General features: G+C 39.0%; 1 protein-coding gene across 2 annotated transcripts in view; it reads left to right on the top strand.

The window, feature by feature from the left end:
• Positions 1-14,058, top strand: part of LOC122999755 (CD2-associated protein) — a 66,141-nt gene that overhangs the window by 29,514 nt on the left and 22,569 nt on the right. For both annotated transcript variants that reach the window (XM_044376966.1, XM_044376965.1), the window contains 6 exons: positions 3,773-3,860; positions 4,235-4,329; positions 6,251-6,349; positions 7,803-7,856; positions 11,285-11,321; positions 12,947-13,009. In XM_044376966.1, coding sequence (XP_044232901.1) covers positions 3,773-3,860; positions 4,235-4,329; positions 6,251-6,349; positions 7,803-7,856; positions 11,285-11,321; positions 12,947-13,009 — 436 coding nt within the window. The remainder of the gene's footprint in view (positions 1-3,772; positions 3,861-4,234; positions 4,330-6,250; positions 6,350-7,802; positions 7,857-11,284; positions 11,322-12,946; positions 13,010-14,058) is intronic.

Genomic DNA, 14,058 nt, shown 5'->3' with positions numbered 1-14,058 from the left:
AAGCTGACAAAGAGTTTCTATCACTGGCCTCCTGCTGCATTCAAATAATTATTAAGTAGACATCGTATATTTTTACAACTATAATCTACCCAAAGTTTTACCAGAAATCTCCTTGTATTCTCGTTGTATGAATACACACTTGCTGTTACAACAGTGTCTTCCAAGTTCAGCAACAAAAAAGCATTCTTTACGCTCCGTTGCTTTCCAGACATGTGCAACATGTGTCAGCACAGCCTGACATCAGGTCTCATTTAGCAGCGCTTTATGCAAATCAGATGAACTGTGGCTGGACTCATTTACATATGTGGTCTCCGTAAATACCACACTAAATTGCAAAACAATTTTGTGCTCCTAACAAGCTAAGTAAGTATCCTCCTTACTTTCATTTTTGTCATCTATATTTTGTAGTTTCTGTATTGTTTTGGTCAGCATACGGTGACTAGATGTCCTGGTTTCAAGTTGGGTGTCATGAGTCCCGACAAATGTCTGTAAAACACTAAAATTTCCCGGTTTTCACCACAATTCAAATAATAATTATAATATTATAGTTGTTTTCAGCGCTTACATAGACGTTTATCATGTTCTGTCCCACTCATTATTACCTAACCCAATATAAAAACATTCAACACTGATTTGTCTGTTCGTGTGTCAGTCAATCAGTGTGTCGTTGTCGAGGCTGTTGCTAGTCTGTGACGCTTGCAGCCCTTTCTAACAGAACCTGTCAGTGTGCTAACAGTTAACTATCATGCCGAAGAGAGTCAGTCTCTCTGTTCTGAACGTTCTGAACATACTGCGAGAGTATTTTCGATCACACACGGTGGAAATGCCAACATGAAAGATCATATTAAAAAGACCAAACGTAAACGGTGGTTTCCCTGAGAGCTGAGAGCTCCAGAAAAGAAACTAAAAAGAAAGACTGCAAAGCGTAAAGTACTCGGCAGTCTTCTTGAAGGTAACTTTCTTTTAAGGCTCTTCCTCGGTTTTTGTTACTAACGAGATGCAATTGTTATGTAATGTTTTGACGTTTTAATCTTTGTAAACTGGCGACCAGCTTGTGGCATAGCATTGTGAAGATGTAAGTTGAAGTTATTTTTATGTAATAGCCTATAAAGTTATTTATAGGCCACAAAGAGATTTGTACCATGTTTTGTTTTTAAAAAAAAAAAAAAAAAAAAAATCTGGCAGAGAATGTGTCACTGTCGGCCACAGACCGGCAGTCTGCGCTTGTGCACGCTGACAAATTCCTTGGTGGATTTGGGAGACAAAACATAATTTTTAGTTTGCTGAGGCGCTGTCCCTGGTGTTGAAAGGTGCGTTTGGTAGGTGTGGTAAGCGCTGAAACCACTGTCTGTCACCCCAGATCAGCATGACATTGATTTACCCATGTTGTTTACTGTCTACTCTGAGGGAACTTACCCAGATTCATGTGAAGTTTTTGTTTGTTGTGAATACACTTGTGGTTTAAGTTGTCGTCAGCACATGTACATGACACAAAAAACGAAAAAAATGACGAAATTCAGTCAGGAATCTTCATCTGACACACTATTTTTGATTGGAACTTGTTTCTGGCAATTCTATCATTCTATTCGATGTGGAAAAAGGAAGTCCTTTTTGAAATGGAAAACTCATGGAATGTTGTATCTTATATTCCTATTTCAGGTTTTTCCTTTGCAGTTTTGAAACATACATACAAGACACGTGGATGATATGCTCAGATAGACTTGATATAACATTTTGCTATATAATAACATGGCTCACTGCTTAATTAGTTCAGCACGTAACTCCGTTTTGAAACTCTCCCCTCTTTTCCTTCTCTCCTCTTCACAACAGCCCTCACTCTCTTTCACCACTAACACAGCTTCCTTCACTCTCCTTCACTCCTCACATACCACCACATATTGCATGGTCCCACTCCCTTCTTTTCACAGCCTCCGGTATCTCATTTGACCTTGAATAACCCACATAATCCATGTACTGCTCTCCCCTCTCCCTGTAGTAGTATCAGGGACAAACAGCATCCTGCCTGTGAAATCAAATGGATACTGTCACATCAGTTTACACTCATATCATTTTTGATCTTTTGCCACTTTTCAAAAAGGTCTGTTATTGTGGCTTGAGTTGAGTTGAGCTGAACTCAATCAGTGTTGGAAGCAACAACAAGCTTATATGAGACAGAGAAACTAGACTTATCTGTTACTTTCAACAGGTTAAAAACAACAGCTCCTGAAAATCTTGTTTGAAATATTCATTAGTTTCCCAGCACATTAGATAGTTATGACTAAGTAAGCATCAGTTAAAGTTTGGAAATAAGGTCCTTATATATTATTTATTCAAAGTTAAATATTAAACAAGACTAAGAGTGTACAGCCATGCCAGCAGCTCTGTGAGGCTGTACTTGAACTAAATGTATGCTAACATGCGCACATTGATAATGCTAGCATGTTGATGTCTATCAGGTGTAATGTTTATCATGTTCACTGTGCTGGTTTAGTGTTGCACTGTGCTAACATCACTAAACGCAATGTACAGCTGAGGCTGATGGGAATGTCTTGAGTTTTGCAAGTATGTGGTCATAAACCAAATGAAATTTTGATCAGAGATCGAAGATATTACAGTTCATCCTTTGGTGACCATGAATTCCTTAACCAAATTTCACATCAATCCATCTAGTAGTCCTTGAGATATTTCAATAAAAGAACTAACAAGTTAACCTCATGGTGGCGCCAAAGGAAAAGTCATCAGAATACATCACCTGGGAACAATGAATGTCTGAACCACATTTTGTGTGAATCCACCCATGTAGCATAAGTGAAAACTTTGACCTGCGAGTGGCGCTATAGACAAAGTGAGTAGATCACCAAAGTCAAATAATGTATCCTCTAGGGACCTTGAATATCTGTCGTAAACTTCTTGGCAGTCCATCGAATAGTTGGCAAGATATTTCAGTCTGAACCACAAGTGTCAGCCTCATGGTGGCACTAGAGGGAAAGTGAGAGGATTACTGAAGTCAGTAGGATTCATCCTTTGGGGACCATTAATGTCAAAATGACAAAATTTCATAGCAATCCATGTTAAGGTTGTCCAGATATTTCAGGCTGGACTAAAGAGTGTTGAGGCGCCCTTAAAACAATGCTGCCAGCTTGGTTTAATACTCAGCTGTGTGAGTGTAGTTTGATCAGATTTACAACACCAGAAAAAACAACCCACAACTGTCATCAGATTCTAATTATAATATTGCTAAAAGTCTGATTGGCGCACGGAAATATATGACATCACCTTTTTCCAGCAGAGTCCCACCCATTTAAAACCACTGAGAACAGCACAGAAAAAAACAACACTGACATAAGTCTCTTATGGGAAATAACCAAAACTGTTCTGTTCATTTATAATCCCATTGTTGTTCATAGTAGGAAGCAGGTGACCTTCTGATAAAAATTCTGTTATTTGTATATTTTGCCTCCATGTAGTGCGTGTGACCTGAACACTTGTCATCACTTACAAGCTATAACATCAGACATTCCTTGTAGAGCGGGAAAGGGTAGAACTTTAACAAGCCTTTCTTCTTTCTGTCCATATCCTCTACAATCCTTAACTGCTCACTTCCATAATTAACTGCACCATCCATAAACGTCCATAACAAAACATGATCAGATTATTCCTCTCATTCAGTTCAGACACAACCTGCCTCATAGACAGGGCTTTTCCACATTGAACCACATATCCACTCATGTCCAATAAATCATTTCCATCTGTATGGTTTGCTTCATTTTAGCCAATCCCATCATTACCATCTGCTGCAAAGCCCGCCCATTCCAACATGACAGACTCGCAGAGAGCAGACGGAGAGAGCAAATCCAAAGGTAAATGATGCTTAAAGTGTCTTTCCGTTTGTCCTGTTTGTTTGTGAAGTTTGCATGTTCGCTTTGTTAGCATTATTTGCATCTGTCTTTAGTTGCAGCTCCACTGTGTAGTTTGAAAAGAATAATTATTTGCAAATACTGAAAGCACTTGAGAATTTTCCTTCAACAAATGATTCTAAAGTCTTGTGTTGTATACATGGTTGGGAGGATGTTTACATCCTTGACAAATCCATCAGCTTACAGACAGGCTGTTGTGTACTAGCATAAATAAAAATATATCTGTATACATGTACATGTAGTGCGCTCTGTTTGGTTTCTCTGTGTGCTTTTGCCCCTGAATCCCTGTGAAGACTCCACTGTTTCTGTTTCCTCAGCTAAAGAGTGCTGTAAGGTCACCTTTGCTTTTGAGGCCACAAACGAGGACGAGCTGAGCCTGAGAGAGGGCGACATCATCCATATACTGAGCAAAGTAAGCTACCGGTGCTTAATGGATTGAAGTTGTCAAACTGGGTTTACGTGAGAACAGCGCTGAGGTTCAGTGAAATACTTGTGTGTCACCAATTAACTGAATATTATAAGCAGAGAATGGGAAGGAAGTACTTAGTAGTTATATTAGCCGAACTAACCTGCTAGTTTGGTTTTTCTTATGTCATCCTGCATGCTTGTTCACAGCTGCAGAACTCATCATAAAGTCAGTATAACAGCCCAGCTAACATCAGCCCATCCAAGCAGTTAACCCCATCTGACTGGTACTGCCTGAGGTGAATAACTTTGCTTCAGCATGTCATATAATTGTTTGACAATTTCAACCAAAGATACTTAAACATGGCACAAACCCTTCCTACACCTTCCAAACTTACCAATCTCTAGGTTTTCTTAACTCTCTGATTACAATTTTAAGACTGACGTTGCTGCAGTCTGCACAGCTTTGTCAAATTTCTCCATAATTATCTACTAAAATCGGTTCTGAATTGATTTTAGGTGAGATACAGGCCATTCAGTTGCAGAATCATGCTTAATTTTGTGATTATATCACTTACAACCACAGCACAACATGAGTGAAAAGCCTGTGAGATGAGTCTGGATCTGTAAGTTCATCTGCAACAATTCTCTCTATTCCACTACAAACCAGACTTGGGGAAAGTAAAACAACAGAAAAGTGTTCAGTTGCTAGTGAAAAATCTATTGATTTAAAATGGGACTTTAAATAGATACAGACCATATAGCTCATAGGTAGCTGTATGTAAGGATTTTATTAGATTCTGTAAGATGATATCAGGACTGAAGTAATGACTTTTCCCAAACAAAACTTCACTGTTCTCAGCTGCAGACATAAAAGTTACATTCAAGGTCACAGGTTTTTGTCCATGTAATTATTATAAAAAAAGTTTAAAATATCAAAAAAATCGACCCATAGCTCCTCTTGTAAGAGAAACCAACAGAATATACTGTGTGTGTTCTGATCACATGAAGGGTTATTCTAAAATAAAACACACTGAAGTCTAAAATGAGACCACAATGAAAACAAAGATGATTTCTCTATTTTTTTCAGCATTTGTCTTAAAGAGTTACTGTCGGACTTCATGTATAACGTAATAATGGCTCTTAGTTCAGACTTTGAGACAGGAAGGAGACCTTTTGCTTTTACTAACAGTCAAATATCTTCCGAGAAGACTAATAATCTGTTACTCATTGAGCACATTGCACTTCTTGATTTCCCTCTTCCGCACTTATTGAGGCACTTCTTCAGACCCTTTTAATTGTCCCAGTTGACTAATGTAATCCAAAGAATTGGCCCTGAGTCTCTCCTGTAGAGTCTCACACTGTCATTCAGGAGTGAAGCATCACAGGGCAACCAGCCAACACATGAAGCTCCACAGATTCTTGGCTGGCTCAGCTCAGCTCAGCTCAGCTCAGCTCAGCTCAGCTCAGCTCAGCTCAGCTGCCTCTTGACACGTTGTGGAGGTATGATGACTCTGACTCAGGGTTTGTTGTGCAGTAGTAGGCAAATAGTGACACATAACCGTGAGTCCTCCAGTCTCACTGCCAAGACTATCTTGAAAGCTGCTGCCATCAAGTGGAGGCAGTTGAGAAGACAGCGTGTGGTCAGTGATCAATACAGCTGCTGTTTGGTTAGAAACAAGTGTACAAGGTGCCAGTTTTGCTGTTCTCCTAAGCCTCTCTCAGCATCTTTTTTTAACCCTTTATAGTCCACTTTGAAAGCTACTCAGTGAGGTTTTATTACTTTTCTTCCGAATTGTCTTGAAAATTGAGAAATAACTTGCATATTACACTAAAAGAGACACAGTAAAATATGCAGATGCCACAGTTTGATTACACAAGTGCAGTTTCATATTTCACCCCTTTTTTTTCCATTGCCTCTCTGACAGGACACAGGAGAGCCCGGCTGGTGGCGAGGGGAGATCGGGGGCAAAGAAGGCGTCTTTCCTGACAACTTTGTCGTTTTGCTTTCAGAGGCAGAGAAAGAGGTGAGATCAAAAAAATGAAAGATATGAACGTTTTCTGTATTATGGTGTAATGACTTTGTATATTAAGGTAACCCTTCACTCATCATTGTTGCCTCACTGTGCAGAATGATGTTTGACATTAGAAGTCTGTTTTCACTTTCATCTGCTGAAGAAGGAAAGTTTCTCTAATCTCACCTTAAATCTGAGTTTAAGCAGTATTTGTGACATCACAACTTGTTAAAGTAGTCAATCATGGTCCAGTGTATAATTTACACAACTGTGATGTAGAAATTTGACCTTTCTGGCACACAGAATAGACTTTTAGTGAAGTAGGAGACATCTTGCATCCAGCAGTTAAACTTATGAAATTAAAAATATTTGCCTATTTATAGATTCTGGATGTTTAAATTAGGGAGAAGGAAATTAGAGAGTTGTTAAAAACCATTTCAGATAAATTATTACCCAAAGCAGAACATTTTATGTGTGCAGGGAATCTTTAAATAATCAGTGCAATGTTGTAGTTGGTTGAGGTTGTAGTTGGTGTTAACACTGGTATGAAAAGCCTGCAAAAAAGCAGAAATGAATGTAATCTATTAATTATCTAATAAAAGTCTGAAAAAAAATCTATTGTTCCTCATGTAAGAGATGAAACCAGTCCCACAGATGTCTGAAATATCAACATTTGTATGTATTTATTCTTGGACAAGTGATATCTTAACTTACTCACTAGCGTCATCAGTTAAAACGCTCTAATAAATTCCTAAATCCTAAATTATGGAAACATTCAGGCATTCTGTACAGGGATTTAACTTCTGTAAAAAGTTTGCCTTTGAAATGGAAATGATGTTTGGAGGCTGGAAATGTTTCATTTTGATGTTCTTTCACTGGGATCTCAGCAGATATGAATGAGACTGAGCCAATCAGATGAAATACAAAAACAACAACAAAAAAAACCCCCAAAACAAAGTGCAGTGGAGGTTGACACTGAACCCACTGCTCACACTGCCCATTTTATTTCAGTTATGACATATGGCATGTTGTACCTTACATCATCTGATTAATATTACGGAGCAGTAATCATGGCTTAAGTTTTCCACATCACAAATGCAGAAATCCTGTTTGATTTCTTATGAAGGCTTTTCCACATGGGTAATAAGGCCTCTTGATAATCAGCCAGATGCCTTTTTGTAGTAAAGAGCTTATTGCTAAGAAGTCTCCTCCAGGCATCATTAATGATCAGTGACCCAGCTTCTGAAGTGGGTCTTCAGTCCGTGTTCAAAGTGTTTGAGCTGACAGAGTGTACTCAGGGAGTGTGTCTGTCCTTTCTGGACACCGTGGGTGACTGATTTTCAATCTCCACTGTTCTCCATGTCACTGTGATGGACATTAGAGGGCTTTGAGGTCTCATTATAGGAAGTGGTTTGACAGGTGTTACTGTGTGATTATATCGAGAATTCTTATGTTCATGTTTCAGACTCCCACGTCGAGAGGGTCAGTGAAGTCATCACCTAAGCAGGAGTCAGAGGAGGTAAGCTATTAGCGCCCCTGATGAAAGGCCACCACTGACAGGGTTTGCTGGTTCTTCCACCGCTATGGAGCCTATGTTGACACACTTTGACTGACAGGGCGACATAGGGCTCTGTGACAAGTCCGGTGGACGAGGCTCATCAGAATACAGCAGCCTGTAATCAGTATCTGATTAGCTGAGTAGAGCTTCATACATTGGCTTCACATTCACAGCACCTCCCTCTCCCCACAGCCTGGAGGACCTTTGGTTATAAAAGCAATGACCTAACGTTTGGTCACCTCTGGAGATCTTTATGGGTACATTTGGCTCCTAATAACCAAGAAGTCCAAATAATATACTGTCTAAGTGGGTCTGGGTAGTGTCCTGCTCTATTAGGTACACACATCAATATTGGCTAATTTCACTAAAAGGCCATTAGGTTCGCTATTTTAGGCTGTAGGAAGATGCTGATTGAATTGTCTTGCTCCTGGGCATGATCTGATTTCAGCAATACTAAACATTATCGGTCAGATTATTCATCAATCCTTTGAATTATTCTGCACTGGCTTTGTTTTGGATTTCTGATTTATCAGATATCGTCTAATGCAGCTGCTCATCTTCTGTTCTGATGATTCAGCTACGAGAGATTCACGTCTATCCAAGCCACGGAAGTAACCGCAACTGTCAGTCACCTAACATCGTCCATGCAGAAAATGATTTCATAGATGACAGATGAAATCAGTTTTCATATAATCTGATCTATTCTGTGATTGGTCGGTAGGACACCTTTATAGCACACACAAGACACACACACAAGAGAACTCAAGTATCCACCAGGGTTAATTTCATGAATTTGTCCTCAACACACTCAATTGTGTTATTTAATGCTCATCAGAATTCAGTTATTCAGCTGTGCTCAGTGAGACCTCTCTGTATACAATATCTCTCTTGTGCTGATAAGAAATAATTGACTGTTTCTTTCTATAGGTGTGAATGTGTAAAAAAAAAAAACAACACCAATTTACCCCTGTAGCAGGATATTTAATTGTGAAGAAAGCATATTCCAGTGAATGTGACTAAGTGTCAGGCGAGATCCCCTCAGGGGTTAAATAATATGATTAGATTGTGAAAGGCTTGCTTATTTAATGGCTGTCAGCAATCAGACCATCATTGCTGATTATTTGGCTCACAGGGGCTGTGAATCCATTTCCTGTGGAAAGAGATAACAATGATAATGATGAAGAAGATGATGTCCAAGTCATTAAATGTCAAAAAGAAGCAATTTTAGAAGCAACTTGAAAACTAGTCTATTGGAAGAAGGTAGAACTTAAGGCAACAACCCTGTTTTTAAAAAAAAAAAAAAAAATTATGGTCATTTTTGAGACTTTTTTGGAGGACTACAGATGAGTAATGTTTACCTAGAATAGAAGAAAAACCATAAGTCTGCCGTTGTAAGGAAGTGACCTCACTCTCAGTTGTGTTTGCCTCCTAATATAGCGTCAAAGCTATATTCAGAGCCTGAGGAAAGAGGATGTTGTATTGCTGCACAGATTGTAAAACCGCCTGAGGTAAAGTTGTGATTTGTCATATTGGGCTATACAAATAAAACGGTCCTGACTTGACAGGTAACTGGCATTTAATATGGACTGAATCCATCTCTCTGTTTAAAATTCAAGTGAAGTTGGTCAAATAGTATTGCTGCAGGTGAACCGAGCATCAGTAGGTGTCGCATTATCTCTTGCGGTTTGTGTGTAGCATTTGTTCAATTTTATTTTTTTTAGCTGTACATTTTTTTAAATAAAAAAAATCATCCCATAAAACACATAAAAACATAAGAAGTAAGGAATAAAGACCAAATTCCTCATATCTGATCATCTAAGTGCAACTATCGCCTACTGGAAATGGTTGAAACATGGTTGCACAACCTCCATAGTGACCCTGTTTATAATGTACAATGAGCTTTGGATTTTATCAATTGTCACTAATCCTTGCTTCTAGTCACACCTGTATGAAATTTAGCAAACACAATTATTAACACAGTATAGCTCTGCCTCTATTAGTGATGCTTCAGGCTCTACTTTTGATAAATACACATGTCATGGGCGCAGCTGTTTCCCTGGAAACCATGTTTGCTGAGGATACAAGGTTTGCGAACTGACAGTTCTGACTGAGTTCAGTGATATAAAGTTTTGGGGGTTTTTTTTTGTTACTTTTTTTTAATGGAACTTGGTGAACTGTGTGTTTCACATATGTTCCAAAGATGTCATCACCCAGCAGGCTGTGTAGAAGACTGTGATTGTGTGTTGTGTTGAGCTGATCAGTGAGTCTGCTGGTTGAGTAATAAATAATCAAAGTGAATCAGACAAGCAAAATGTGATTTTTTTTTTTTTTTTCTCTAAAGATATGGATGAGCCTTCAGAGTCATGAACATATCTCAGTATTTGATGGTAAATGTTGCATAAAAATGCACTTAAGTGACAAACCAAAACAATCTCCCTTCAGTGGCTTTTCTTCCACTATTCTCCACAGTAGATGGAGCCCTCAGTTACTAGGTCCTGATCAGAATTCTGCAGAAACACCCAGGCTGTATGTGTTAATCATTTCCCTCATTTGTTTTCCATGTTTGACGCACAATGCTCAGTGCAGTGACGCTAGATGTTCTTAAGATCGCACAGATCACTAAAATCTCACATTAGGAAGATGTAGCATACTTTTCAAATATTTTTCTCACTCTCTGCCTTGCAGCATGTTGTTTTCAAAGTCAGTTTAGTTTCACTTACCCTACTCACGCTATCACCTCTCCACCCTCCAACCATGTGTGTAGAAAGCACTAACATACTTGTTATCGGAGAGAGACATAATGCTGTCACAAGGTGCAGAAAAACAAATGCAAAACACACTGAAACAACACCAGCTGACTTACTGGAAGTTTGAACTTTCTTCAAGTTACTGACTGCTCTTTTATCAGTCGCTTTGTTGTCTTTCGTGTTTGTTTTCTTGATACTTGAGGCCCCGGTCGACTGCAGAAAAAACATCATTTGTAATGACAGAAATAATCATTTATATGTGATCTCAAATAACACACAGAAAGATGAAATAGACAGCATTAAAATAAAGTTTGCTTGGCATAGATTGCTTAATTGGGCACAAAATAAAACAAGATCATATTATTACCAAATTCTTGCCCAGCCCTATATACTTAATGACTGAACTTGTTTCCCCTTACAATTCTCTAACTATAACCAGTTTGACTTCTAGGTTTTAAACTGGGGTATTATTAGATTTTCCTTGTTAAGACCAAACCTGATCTGTTGTCCCTTTCTCCCTGCCTGTGTGTTGGGTTTCTGTACTTGAGAGAGTAAAAGTAAGTGTCTCTTAATGAGTCAGCGTCTACTTTGATGTCACTCTGACCTACTTTCCCTCTCTCTCCCTCCTTTTTCTTCCGTCAGAAACCGAAGAAGCCACCTCCACCATCAAAAAGCATAGGTAAGGAACTCTGACAACATCTCACTTTACACCTTCCACCTCATTAAATGCTATCAGCTCAGTGCTAGGTTTCAAAAAGGGTTAGTGTCTTGACGATCTTGAAGTGGAACATACTGGTGACTCAACGTAGCACACTTGATTAAAAATGATTGAGGATATGTTATGAAAATAAAAAAGTTTAAAAGGACATTATGTGAATAGCAGGTGGTTGTTCCAGGTAAGGGATGTCAAATTTGCCTTTAAATCACATGGCTGAAGTCATATGTATATTGTGGCAAGACAGTAATTAATCACAGTATGTCAGATATCAAAACATATGTATTTCTTGTTGTTTCCTTGGAAAGTTTCCAAGTTGGTCCGTATACACATACAGACAGGTTACAAATTAAAGGAAATCTTAATCTCAAAGGAAGTCTCTGAACTCTACAGGAGGGATGAACACCGTTCTTCAAAAAGATATTCCCTCTTTTGGTGTTGTGATGATGGTGGTGGAGAGCGCCGTCTAACACATCGGTCCTAAATCTCCTATAGATGTTCAGTTGGGTTAAGATCTGGTGACTGTGAACGCCATAGCATATGATTCACATCATTTTCATACTCATCAAACCATTCTGTGACCCCTCGTGCCCTTTGGATAGTAGCATTGTCATCCTGGAAGAGACCACTCCCATCAGGATAGAAATGTTTCATCATAGGATAAAGGTGATGACTCAGAAGGACTTTCTAAGGGGACAAGTGGACTCAAACCATGCCAGCAAAATACCCCCAAAAGCATAACAGAGTCACCGGATCCCCTCACTGTAGGGGTCAAGCATTCAGACCTGTGCTGCTGTTGCTTTAATTTGTCACACATCAGTATATATTATATATATATACCTCTAGCACCACCATGAGGTTGACATTTTAGTTCTTTATTGGAGTATCTCAAGAACTATTGCACAAGCTGCTGTTAAATTTAGTTCATTCATGTTCCCCACAACTCTAACAACTTTGATCTTCTGACTTTTCATCTAGCGCACTCATCTAGTCAAAGTGTAATTCAACATGACATCAACACGCTGGCATTATCATTACGAGCATATTAGCATTTAGCCTCACAAAGCCACTAGTGTGGCTGTATAATCCTCAGTTAGCAAAAGATGCACACTTGTTATCATTTTTTTCTCGTCTGCACAGGAAGCAGCAGTTTGCATTCTTGTCTTCCTACCACTGCGCTGTGTTTCAGTTTGATGTGTGTGTACATTTGTGGGACCTCTGTATAGTGTGGGATCAGTGAATGTGTCTGTGACTTCCTGTCTGACTCAACACTGCAAAAAGGTGTCTCATAAACCAAACCACAAATGAGTGCATGCAGCTACACATGCACAGTTAAGTAGTTTTGTGTGATAGAGATAAAAAGGATATATGTGTACCTAACTGTCCGTCTCTCAGTGCCTTGTAGAGGGCGGTGTGTGTGTGTGTGTGTGTGTGTGTGTGTGTGTGTGTCAGAGAGGAGCGTTTTTCTTTGCATGAATGTGCTTATGAAAGCATTTGTTCCTTCCCGTTCTCTGTTGAGTCTTGAATTGGTCGTGGCCAGACGGACAAGGTGTCTCTCTGACTTTCTCCGGCCATGTTCCGTTTTTCAGGTCTCAAGCCGGAGCTTCCCAGTGCCGACAAAAAGCCTCATCCCATCAAGCCAGAGGACAGAGGTAGGACTCTCCAACACTCCTCACTTTCCTCTTTACCCTCCCGGTCTTCTCTCATCCTGTCATTTCCTCACGTTATTACAGCTTCGCATGACACATCAGAAACCTCCCGTTTCCCAATTTGGAACACTCAATTCCCTGTTAGCACTAACTCTTGACCTGACTTGACCTGAGGAGGCAGCGGACAGACCGTTTTCCAGCTTTTTTCCTTTTCATTCATCTGTCACTTCCTGTCTTCGTGACTTCTTTCCCCCCGGTCCCCGATTAGTTTCCCTCCGTGGCCTTATTTCACCTTCTCCTGCTGTTTAATCCCCTAAGCTGTTAATAAAAGTGAAATGTTCATCTCCTAGTGAAATAAAAGTTTCTGGGATCAACTCGCCTCCACTGGAGCAGGTTTGATTCGGTTTTCCAGCTAAACACAGACATGTTTAAAATATCAGAGATAATTTACCGATGCTGATCAGTGAAATACTTAAAAAATGATCTGAACAGAGAAATTTTGAGACAGATTCTTTTATCCACCCTGACCCTGTCTCTCTCCTTCTCTCTGTCTGTCTTTCATAACATAAACATAAAACTGCTCCTCTCTAAGCTTCAAGAAGAATCAGTTAAATACATGTTTTTAACTTGATTTATTAATGGATCAATATGGAATTAAATAAAGAAAAAGAATTTTAACATTAAATTCAAAGGATAATGTATGTTAAACAACACTGGTACCAAGATTGTAAAACTAAGATAGACAAAACATTTAAATCTATAAAATGTACTAATATAAAATTATATCAAACATAATAAATCCATAAAGTTAAAGCTAACTCAACTAGCACCAAATAAGATGTCAATTCTCAAACTGAGAGGAATTGAAAAATTCAGTTTTAGTAAAATGAAAATAGATCTGTTCTATGTAAATGAATTGTGGCTGTAACTAATCAACAACAACAACAACAACAACAGGTGATCTTTTGGTCTAAAAACGTCAGACAGTATTGGGGAAAAAAAGGGTAATCCCAGAGTCCAAGGTTGCATCTTCAAATATCTTGTTTCGTCCA

Source organism: Thunnus albacares, chromosome 16 (genome assembly GCF_914725855.1).
Source record: "Thunnus albacares chromosome 16, fThuAlb1.1, whole genome shotgun sequence".
In the NCBI taxonomy this organism is placed as follows: Eukaryota; Metazoa; Chordata; class Actinopteri; order Scombriformes; family Scombridae; genus Thunnus; species Thunnus albacares.
This window is presented reverse-complemented; position numbering and strand designations above follow the sequence as displayed.